The following is a 12,387-nucleotide window of genomic DNA, read 5'->3' as shown; positions in this document are numbered from 1 at the left end:
AGTTTATAAAGGCTAACTCAAATGCTATACCAATATTAAAAGATTTTTTTTTCCTTTGTATATCATAAGATTTGTATCAATTTCAAGAAACTTTATGAACAGAGAATCATTGTGCCAAACACGGTTCAAGGATAACTTTCTTCTTTCTTTGCAGTTTCCTCTTTCAAAAGTCACTTTTATGAAAACTATAGAATATTTATTTAGGCATATAGAAAATTAAGAGGAACCCAATAAAGATGGAAAATGCTGATTGAGAAAATGATACCAATGTGCTTTCTTTTTCCTTTTTAATTTATTTATTTGGCTAAAGATATGAATGTGCTTTCTAACTATGCTAGAGGAACATTCCCCAATTTTGTGGTTCATGTAAACACTTTGATAATTAAAGTAAAGATAAGAAAAAGCACTCGTTAAAATTCCAAATTTTTTTGTAAAGGTTTATTGACACCCCACTTGAGAAGACAAAGATAGTCTTTTAGAATAAAATGGAGGTAGACTTGAACATAATCGCTGTCTACTTTCATTGATTCTCTTGTCTCTCTTCCATAACTTTTTCTAGTGACAAATTTTGTGGCTGAAAGACCATTTTGCCATTAACCTATCTTGTTGTGGAAACTTTGAGATATGTATTGCGTTGAAGAAGACACGAGTTATAGTGAATAATAAAGAAGATGAAACAAGTAAAGGGTAGATTTTGAGCCCAAAGAAAAAGGAGAAAGCATAATGAAAAGGCTATGGTGTAAGTGAGGCTTCAAAAGATGCTTTAGAACGTTATTCTCTTGTCTTTATTCGTCTTTAAGTTAATGTTAAATAGAGATGGGAATTTTTGGTAGTGGAAAGGATGAGAAATTCCATAGATTTAGTCCAATAATGATGTGCATACTTCCACCGCCACAAGGTTCTGTTTTCTTGGGTGTGAACATCTACTTCATAATTTCAACCCAATTTCTATTCAATGCTCATATATTGTTGTGTAGATCATATTGATTAAAGATGATAATATTTCATTGTATATAAGTGGATGTAAATCTTATCCGAGTCAATTTTATAGGGTTGAGTTAGATTTAAAATTCATTTTATAATATGGTATAAAGCCATTTAAAGTCTATCTTAACGAGTATTTATTGAGTCTATCAGGTTATCCGCTATCGTTATCGGACCATCCATAAAATATTGTTCCTTTAATTTGTATATGTATTAATTAAGTAAGGAGATATGAATTAATTTTATTTTATCTGATTTAATACTCGAGTTTTTATATTCTATTTCAAATTCTACCCACCATCTTTTATTATGGTAAAACATTTGGATGTTGAAGTGTCCTCATATTTCCACTCATATTTCCACCAACATCAAACATACCATTTTAAAAATATTAAATTAGGCCAATGCAAACTTTTTAAAGTTTTTCTTTCTGCACCCCATACTTTCTAACTGCCCTCCCATAATTTTTAAAATTCGTAAATGTATCTTCCAAATTACCTGTTTTGGAAATCTTCTAGAACGGGATATCCAGAACAAAATTTCTAGTACACAATTTTTATAATATTCTAAAACGAGTTTTGCATAATAAATTTTGAGGATGAACTTTTTAAAACAAGATTTTTAGAATAAACTTTTCAAAATATATGAGATATGTTCTAGAATAAAATTTTTGAAATAAATTTTTTATAACAAACTTTATAAAACATCTATAATATCTTTCAAAATAATTTTCGAAATAAACTCACTGTTTTACTTTTCTCTTTTTTTGATGATAGCGGCAGGGTTACAAAAAACAGTGACATGATATAACGAGAGAGGGTATTTTAATCTTTTTGCTTGTAGTATGAGTACACTTAATAATCATGAGGTGCAGGAAAAAAAAAGTTTTGAATAGTCTGTTGGGTTAGACTGAAACTGTACCAACTACTTCTTCTAACCAATCTAATTCAAACTCTTTCCTTTCCTTCTGCACCTCCATAGGTTCTTCTCCATTTCATACAAAACGTAAAAATATCTTTTTATCCTTTTTGTGCCACCTCCGTCGAGTAGTTTATTATGTAATCAGAACACGCACTTAAAAAAAAACTTATAAATTATGTAATAAAAAACTAAAAAAGACTTCCAAATTATATAATTTAGAAACTAATCATGTATCTAAAAAAATCTTTCAAATTACATAATTTAGAAACTAATCATGTATAAAAAAATAAGTTACATAATATGAAATATTACAAAGAATATTTTAGAAATATGAAAATTTATGAAGGTGGTAGAAGAAGCAACCTCTAATTCAATTCATTGTGCATAGTGAAGTTCTTGTAACCCATATTTAAGAATAAATTGACCCCTGTCCAATTGTTGCGTACATGATTTTCTTTTGTAACATATACAAACAAAAATCCATGCATTTTATGTAATTTGATAAGGAGGGATGATGCTTGATTTGGAATATTTGAATTGCGTATACGATAGTTCGAACTTGGATATTTCTGAAAATGACACTACAGAAAAGTTAACAAAGGGAAATGTATTTATTTTAGTCACTCAAATAGATAAACAAAGCCAATTTTTTTTTTTTTAAATTTAAAAGATCAGAACCAGAATATCATAATGTTGATAACTCTCCAACATGTTACATCTAGAAAAAAAATAATCAAGTTCATATTTTATAACTGTATAAATATTATTTATTACTCCAAATAAACCAGTTTACATTTCTTTGATAAAATTGTGGGCACCTTTAAGTGAAGGTTGCTCTTATTATTGGACATACCCCATAAACATAAACTAGAACGAAAGTGACAGTCGAGGCACAGGGACACAGACCAAAGGGTGTGCCCTTGGAAGTGTCATGGATGGTTTCTCTTCCATGCTAACACTTCCTTCAACCTTCCACTCAAAACACTGAACCATAGCAGCAAGGTTAGAGGGCACAACCTGAAGTGCCAGTGAGGCACCAGGGCACGCCCTTCTCCCAGTCCCAAATGGCATCAGTTGGAAGTTCTGTCCTCTCACATCAAACTGCTTCTCCTCCCCCATGAACCTCTCTGGCCTGAACTCAAGAGGCTTTTCCCACACCTTAGGGTCCCTTCCCATGGACCACAGGTTCACAAGCAACCATGTCTTTTCTCGAATGTCAAAGCCACAAACGTTTATGTTCTCTGATGACTCTCTTCCTATCATGGGCGATGTCGGGTGAAGCCTTAGGGTTTCTTTCACTATGGCTCGCATGTAGGGAAGGTTAACAACATCTGACTCTTCAATCAGTCTACTGCTATTTCCTGTCACCGAATCTATCTCTTCTCTCGCTTTCTCCATCACGTTAGGGTTTCTCAATAACTCCGCCAGCGCCCACTCCATTGTTATAGACGATGTATCTGTTCCTGCCATGAATATGTCCTGCATGCAAGTTATTCAAGAATAGATCTAATATTAAAAAACCTATTATACACAACATAACATTTTTAATACATTAAATAATTAAATATTCTGTAATAATGAAAATAACAAAACCATGATAATAAAATACTCTACCTTTTGAGATCCATCTTGACTTTATAAAATGTGTTTGAAATTAGATTAATAATCCATGCAAGCTGTGTTACTTTTTAATTAAAGGATGCGTAAGGAACAATGTCATGGTGGATTATTTAGAGACTTTAATTATTTAAATCTTTTTATTTATTTTTGGTTTTTGAATAATTATTTGTTGACCCATATTTATTTATTCACTATTTATCTATATACAGAGGGAGGGAGAAAGGAACACAGTTTTATAATGCATTTGCTAATTATACATGTTGGTCCACCATGAGGAAAGTTGCTTATAATCTGATGCAATCAATCAATCAAAACGTTTCGTGCACGTTTATCATTTTCCTTTCAAGAAAAGGGAAAAAGTCATGCAATTAGTCAAAGAAACCATCATTTACCATTTTTCAAACTTTTTCCATCTTCATGTGTTTATGTTTAAGTAAAAGATTATATATTTTTTTAGTTTTAGCATTCTGTTTTGAATAGATTAGGAATAATCCTGAAACTAAAAGTTTCGAGAGATGATATTGAGCAGCATGCATATGTTTGAAGTTAAAAAAAGTTACTTACCAAGATAAAAGCCTTTACATTTTCTCTGGTTAACTTCATCTCCCTGCTCTCATCTTCATGAATGTCCCACAGAATATGAAGCAAATCTCTAACCTTCTCTTCTTCCTCTCCTCTCTCCTTTCTCCTCTGCCTCTCCTCCACATGCTCCCTTATCACCCTCTCCATCATCCCATCAAACCTCTCATGAATCTTCCCAACCCTCTTCTTCATTCTCTGCAAGTCCAAGCCCTTGCACAACCAAACAAAATCTCCCACATTAAACTCCCCCGCCACCTCAGCGGTGTCCTTCACCATTTTTCTCACCTCCTCCACCTCGCCCTCGCTCTCGCACCACCTTCGTCCCAACACCATCCTCGATATAATACTGTTCATCAGAGTCAACAACTCCCCGCCTAAATCCACTGCTTCACGCGCCTCCCCCTTCCTCCGCAACATCCGCAGGAACCTTGTTGGATAAAAAATGAACGGTTGTTCCAGTGGAACAAGTTTAAATTTAAAATAAATCATTTTTAATTACTCATTCAAAAGTAAATGAAATAAAAAAAACTCCTTTTTTATGTGTTTACTTTCTTATTTCAAAAAAATTGACTTTTTGTTTTTTTTATGAGCAAAAAATAAATAAAATAAAATAAGACAGTTTAAGGTGTTTCAACTCTTATACAAAACACTCCAAACAAGTTTCCTAACATCCTATTAAGAGACTCCAACCAATAATACACTACAAACCAACAATAAAAAATCAGTTCAAGATATAAGAACCCAACAAATACAATTAGATCAACCTAATAAAAGATCACACTTTCAAATTAGGACATGCATCCCACAACTAAAGAGAATCTTTGCCACCAAGAGAATTGACTTTTGTTTTGTAGGATTTCTTTTTAATTAATATACAATTAATTAAAATATATAATTAACTCAATAAAAGGTAATATACAATTCATTCAAATAAATGTGGTTGGATTGTATACATGTTTAGTTACCCATCTCTCTAAATTGTGATATAGATGAACACATTATTAACTTAAATCAAACTATGTTATTACATAGAAAATAAGCAAAATGGGTAAATAAAAATTAAATTTTGTCGCGTGCTTATAGGAAGTCCATTTTAGTCAACATACAAAGTTTTTACAGTATTTAAATTAAAATAAGGAAATTTAAATATATTTATATTCTACCTAAAATAAAGGATTTTATTTTTATTTTTTATTCTATTAAAATCCTTTTTTATTTTTACTTGTTTAATTCACGTAAGCTATGATATTTGAGTTTTTTTTTATAAAAATAAAATTACTATTTTGCTTTCAAATATTTAGTTTAAATTGATAAGTAATAATAGATATATAGGAATAAGGTGATAGAGTAAAGTTATAGACCTTCGAGTCTCTTGTTCCCTGACGTGGCGGAAGTGGTCCAGGGTGCGGGAACCGAGAAGCTCCGACATGCAAATCTTCTTCATGAACTTCCAGAACCTTCCGTAGCGTGCGAAGAGGAATCCTTTCGACTCGTACGACAGCTGGTGAACTGCCGCACTTACGAACCGGTTCGAGAAGCTTCTCTCGTGTGCTTTCAAGAACTCTTTCGCCATTTCCGGGCACGAAACCACCACGCACGAAACGGACCCCAGGAAGATCTGCATGATGGGGCCGTGGCGTGCGGCCAGCGCGTGGAATGACTGGTGAGGGAGGGCGGAGATCAGGTGGAGGTGGCCGATGACGGGGAGAGAGGGTGGCCCTGGTGGACGGCGGGGATGGCGGCGCGTGGACCAGAGTATGGCGCGAACCACGATGGTGAAGAGTAGCCAGATGAGGAAGAGTTTGACATAGGTTTGAGCTTCTATTTCCGCCATGAGTGCGTGCAAGTTTTGCAACAACGTTGGAAAATGTTTCATGTCTTGTAGAGTAATGGAAGAAAAAGACGAGGTAACAAACACAGACAAAATATTATAAAAAAAAATATGGAAGTTTGTTGATGGAAACAAAAATGATATGCGTGAGTAAATTTTACTCCATCATCTCTTTTGGTTACTTGAGTTTAAAATTTAAGGAGATAACTAAGTCTTCTCATTTAAGTTAACTTGTTCATGAAAAATAAAAAAAATTATTTAATTTGGTTATGTGGACTTAATTATCTATTTAGTGTGTGTGAATTTGAAGGAGTGAATGTGTAAGGATGTGAGAAGAAAGTGTGAAGAAAGTGAGGTTGTTTAGATTGGAGGTATGTTAGAGTAGGTGTGTGAAGAAAGTTTATGAAAGTTTGTGAGTAATATGATGGATGTGAGGAAGTTTTAATTTTTTTTTTAAATTGTTAAATGTTATTTTACAAATTTATTCTTGTCTGTTAAAATTTTTTAATAATGAAATGAGTTATTTTTGTTTAAAAATAAACAACTTTAAAAAAAACATGTATTCAACAAATTAAATAAAAACAAAACTTCAAATAATTTCTTAAAATATTAAACATGCATTATAAAATTAGAAAATAAATCAGATATTATATAAATAAAAGATAATTTTTTTATTATTAAAAAACCTATAATAATGAAAAATAAATAAAAAATACTAAAAAATATAACGTAATTAACAATAGAAAATAATTTCATAAAAAACTATTATAAAATAAATTACTAACTCATAAACATAATAATTGTAAAAAATATATATTAATATAAACGCAACAACAAATTAAATAAAAAGAGAACTTCAAATAATTTCTTAAAATATTAAATACATACTATAAAATTAGATAATAAATCACATCTTATATAAATAAATAAAAAATACTATTTTTTAATATTAAAAATCTTTGCAAATGAATGAGGGTAAATTTGGAAATAACACATGTTGATGTGGCTTTTCCTCTACATCTCTTCATTTTGAGAGGATATTTACTATTCAGGTATATTCTCTCATTCTCTTCTATGCAAAACCATGATATCATCTCATTTCTTTCATTGTTAACAGTACATCCATAGAAGCAAACAAAGTCTTAGTCTATATGTATTAAAGGTTAAAAATCAATTTTATCTTTCATAAAATTTAATGTCATCCCAAATTCTTTTAAAAAATTAAACTTCTTCTCAATTTTAAAAATATATATAATATAATATCATTAAAAAAAACAGTATATATAATTTATTGTGATGTGAAAAAATTATCGAAATAAATTTATTTTAAAGAAGACAATCTAATAGAAAGAATTACGTTAAATAATTTTAAAAATAATTGAAACCATAATAAATATTTTAAATTATCCATTGGTATAATAAACTTCCATATAATTTTTTCTTAGAATTTTTTATTAATAGGTATAGTCTACCTAGGTGAGATGTCAAGTAGCATAACGATGCTTGATATAAAAGTTTTTTATATAAAAAAAATATTTTTAAATTATGGGGATAGAACGGAGACTAAAAAAATAATCAAGCTTAAAATTCTTAAGACATCCTTTTATGTTTTTTTTTTCAATATTTAATCATTTATTGACACGACTTAAAAAATATGTCATGAAGTCTTGTTTTATACCATCACTTTAGTGGAGATTAAAAAAACTTTTGAAAATCAAAGTAGTTGTTTAGAGCACGTTTTACCTATACCTGCAATTTTTCAAATATGTCCATTTGTGTAAATTTTAAATACAATTGCACCATTTTCGTAAATTTCTAACACCTATTCTTACCCAAATTTTAATTGGGCCGGTTGTGAAGGCCCATTCCCCTCCACTTTACCCATTTAGGTTCGTATCTCGTTCAGGGAATTATAGACTCGAATAAGTTCTGAAACCATTATTTATTCTCCTATATCACTTCATTGATATTTATCTCTTCATTGACATTTAGTATGATATATAATGAAATATAGAGATAAAAACAGTATAAAATGGTAATGGATATACTAAACCAAAGCAAAGAGGAAAAAGAACAATGAAAGTGAAGAAAGAAAGTAACATTGTTGATTGAGAGTATGAAAGTTAAAACCCAATCCTTCTGTGTTGCATGGTTATTCTTAGTCTTAATTAATTTGAGCATTTAGCATGACACAAAGGGAATGGCATGAGTCTTGGTTTTGGGATACAAATCATGGGTTGAGATCTTGAAAGAATAAATGAGGTTCTTCTTTCATGTCAACACAACCACAATTCTCTTCTTTCCATTCAAAGCACTCAATCATAGCAGCAAGGGTGGTGTGAGCAACCTTCACTATGGCTTGGAGATAAGGAAGATTGTCTATATCTAATTCCATCACCATTCTGTCTTTGCCAATGATACACTCAATCTCCATTACTGTTGGATGGTTAATTAGTTCTCTCAGTCATCTAGAAGTTTTTTTTTATTAGCAATAAAGTAATATGTATAAGAGAATCATTTCAGGAGTGATCAAATCCATTTACATATACAAAGATAATCTGGTAAAAACCATCATAACCTAATTTCAAAATGTCTTCCAGATAGATGTTCAAAAACTATCTTTGTAAAAAAAAAACACCAGAGGAATTAAAGAGAATAAAAACAAAGTAAATGATCAATACACAAGTTAGAAAAAAAAAAAAACAGAAGAATATTTAATAGATATCAAAGACCAAACCTTTAATTGAACCAAATTGAAAATCTCAAAATAATCCAGAACTTCGTATTTAAAAATAATTGACTCCAAATCTCACTAACCATCAATCCAAATATTTATCCCTAATAAAATCCACTCTGAAGTATTACGCAACCTGAAAAATGAGAGTTTAAAAAAAACTGCAGTTGTGTCTGTTCCACCTATATGAAAATATCGTGAGAATTTATAAAGAGAAAATGTTATTCCCTCAAAATCTCTTAGCATAATTCTATGAAATTTATTGGTCGTAAAAAAGTGAAGTGACAAAGAAAACTAAAATTTAATAATTCTATTTGTGACTAAGATGCACAGATACGGGTAAAAGAAAAACATATATGCAGCTTGTTTTAAGAGTTTTGAATATTATTATGACGACTCTGAACAAAACTTTATGTTTTAATAAATTTCACTTTTGTTGAATTAAGTTATTAAAATGATAAGTTATATTAGCTTACTAATGTATTATCGATGTAATAATACTTTTTAAAAATTTATATCTATCTATATATATGTTACTCTTTTTATTACTATATTATAAGGGTCCAATATTTCTGATTATTCTCCTTTCTATTACATTTCCATCTTATTTCACATTTTGGTCTTTCAAAACGTCATTCCTTGTTAATATTAATCTATTATTATTTTCCTTTAATTATTCAATGTAAATCTTCGTCGTTTCCTTTTTGTTTGATAAATTAAAGTTGTACTGATAAAATGAATCGCAAAAGTGTTTGAATTGAGGAGAGGATGTGTGAGGATTTGAGAGAGTGAATGTATGAGGATTTGAAAAAAGTGTGAAGAAAGTGAAGATGTGAGAATAAATCACATCTTATATATAAATAAATAAAAATACTATTTTTTAATATTAAAAACCAATACAGATGAATGAGGGTAAATTCGAAAATAACACATGCGAATGTGACTTTCCCTTTATATCTCTTCAGGGGAAAAAATATTTACTGTTCATAAGTATATTCTTTCCTCATGTTCCCTGCAAAACTCTGGATTCAAACTACTGATATCCTCTCACTTCTTTTCTTGTGAAGAGTGCATTCATAGAAGCAAACAAAGTCTTAAAGTCTTATAGACTTAAAATAATCATCTTAGTTATTTTTAGAATTAAAAATACTGAATTAAATGTTAGTAAATATCAATATTTTATTTAAAATATTAAATTATTATATTAAACGATTAGTTTTTTTAAAAAAATATTTACATTACTTATAAAATATTATTTTCAAATATTTTACCAATATTATCATAAAAACAAGTTTTCTATATTCTTAAATATTATATAATTAATTAATTATATGTGCATAATTAATTATATATAATTAACTGTATAATATAATCATAATATATAATCGATATATATATATATATATATATATATATATAAATAATTGATTCTATGTTACGTGTCACATATAGAAACGAATTTATATATATAAATCCATTGTATATATTTTTTTAAGGGGATATAGAAACAATTTTGTATATAATTATATATAATGATTCTACTCAACTTCTATTAAGATAAAAATTTAACATATATATAAAAATAATTTTGAATAAGTTAAAAAAATATACGTAAAAAAAATATGAATTATTAATCAATCTCTTTTCCATGATTTTTATTTTCTTCACGTTAAGGTTATATTGGATGCGTTATTCTCTACTCTATATTGCTTTTATTTCGCATTAAATACTTTCTGCCGTACAGGATTAACATCTTAGTGATTTGAAGTTCTTGTTCCTTTCCATTTTCATTGTTAAGTTTTTTTCTAATTGTCAAAGTCATTGCACGCAATTGAAATCATCATACACAAATAAGTTTAGAAAATATTTAATTTACCCAAGATTAAATAATTGGGCAATGTTTTCTTAATGATTAACCACTTTTGCATACTTTATTTATATTATCTTTTTCTTTCTCCATCAATTTGAAAAGTCAACTTTCACTTCCACTCACTGTATGAACTTGAAATAAAATGGCTTTTCTTTCTTAGGTAAGGAAGAAATTTAGGTTACAGCATGGTGTTTTGGAGGATAACTTGTAACTATAATATCATTCTTAAAATCAAATAATATTTTAATATATAGATAAAATATATTTGTATTTATTAAAATAAATTTTAAATTTATATTTTTAATATAAATATACGAATAATAATATTTTATTTATTTTAAATATTAGTCTAAATATAATTTATCTTTTATTCAGATTATTGATATATCTCAGTATTATATAGGATTCAAATTCTCTATTTTTTATGAAAAAATCATGTAATTTAACCATTAATAATAAAATTAAATTTTAAATTTATTAATTTTATAAAAAAATAAATTGTATGGATGAGATATTTATGGAGTTTTACTTAAATTTCTATTATATTTTAAAAGAATTAAAGTAATTTTCTATCAAATATTTTTCAATTCAAAGTTCAATTTGACTCATTCTTTTCAAATAATAAAAATATTAAATGTAGTTCCCATTGTCTTTCAATCAGTTCATTTCAAATTTAATGTTAACTTCTTTTTTTAGTTTTAAAAAGTAATTATAAAAGGACAAAATAACCAAAATAAAGTATTGGTAGAAGGATAAAATAGGAACAAATTTGTGTATATCAAAAACATTTATAATGGGAGAATTCCCTTTATATATAGGTTTAGATTACCATAAATATAGACATTTATATATAGGTGTAGATACTGGAAATATAAGCATTTATATATAGGTGTAGATACTGGAAATATAAGCATTTATATATAGGTGTAGATTACCGGAAATATAGGTGTTGTTGTTTTCTTCATTTTTCTTTTCTACTTAACTTCTATTATGATAGAAATTTAACATATATATAAAAGTAATTTTGGATGAGTAAAAAATGAAAAGAAAAATTAATATGTAAAAGAAAAATGATGAATTGATTAATCAATCTCTTTTTTTCTGGTTTAAGTTTCTCTTCTTCTTCAAGCTTTTTGTTTTCTTCCATTAATATGAAGTTCACGTTAAGGTTAAGATTCAGATACAAAAGAATAATTAATTTACCAAAAAATATAGTTGTTCGAAATCGAGTGGAGAGAATGATTGAAAATTAAGGTTATTTTATTTTATTTTATATGTGAGATTTTATGTGGGAACCGAACACTACAAGAAAATTATGAAATAGAAACCAATTTCTAACCAAAATAATTAGTTGCAATAGTAACTAAATTAGAGACCATTTTAGAAACTAAAAAGAAATTTGGTTTCTAAATTAGTTTCTATTATTTTTTATTATTGTTAAATAGTTTTTAAATTGGTATCTAATTAGCCACCAAGGTTTTAAAGACCAAATTTAGAAACTAAATAATTGATATCTAAAACCTTAGTTGTTAATTAGATACCAATTTAGAAACTATTTAACAATAATAAAAACTAATTTAGAAACCAATTTTTTTTTTTAGTTTCTAAAATGGTCTTTATTTTAGTTTCTATTGTAACTAATTATTTTGGTATCTAAAAATTGGTTTCTATTTTATGATTTTCTTGTAGTGTTTCAAGACAGTAGACGGTAAATAATATAATTCCAAAATTATTTTATTCAATAAAATATTAATTATTCTTAATTATAATCTGTACATAATTATTAGATTATCAATTATATCAGTACTCTTAGAGCACGTTCTTTCTTAACAAGTTGGTCAATAT

General features: G+C 28.2%; 1 protein-coding gene across 1 annotated transcript; it reads right to left on the bottom strand.

Moving 5' to 3' along the window:
- Positions 1 to 2,649: 2,649 nt before the first annotated feature.
- Positions 2,650 to 6,414, bottom strand: LOC137830617 (3,9-dihydroxypterocarpan 6A-monooxygenase-like). Its single transcript, XM_068638064.1, has 3 exons — positions 5,469 to 6,414; positions 4,090 to 4,534; positions 2,650 to 3,384 (listed from the first exon to the last, which is right to left on the bottom strand). The coding sequence occupies exons 1-3, from the start codon at positions 5,981 to 5,983 to the stop codon at positions 2,773 to 2,775; spliced, it is 1,572 nt and encodes a 523-aa protein (XP_068494165.1). The 5' UTR covers positions 5,984 to 6,414; the 3' UTR covers positions 2,650 to 2,772.
- Between the last annotated feature and the right edge of the window lie 5,973 nt (positions 6,415 to 12,387).

This window comes from Phaseolus vulgaris, chromosome 7, assembly GCF_000499845.2.
Source record: "Phaseolus vulgaris cultivar G19833 chromosome 7, P. vulgaris v2.0, whole genome shotgun sequence".
Lineage (NCBI taxonomy): Eukaryota > Viridiplantae > Streptophyta > Magnoliopsida > Fabales > Fabaceae > Phaseolus > Phaseolus vulgaris.
This window is presented reverse-complemented; position numbering and strand designations above follow the sequence as displayed.

Coding starts and splice junctions, on each gene's coding strand:
- LOC137830617 (XM_068638064.1), bottom strand. CDS start 5,983: ATGAAACATTTTCCAACGTTGTTGCAAAACTTGCACGCACTCATGGCG. Junction 4,535..5,468: donor AGGGAACAAGAGACTCGAAG/GTCTATAACTTT, acceptor TTATCCAACAAG/GTTCCTGCGGATGTTGCGGA. Junction 3,385..4,089: donor ATGTAAAGGCTTTTATCTTG/GTAAGTAACTTT, acceptor ACTTGCATGCAG/GACATATTCATGGCAGGAAC.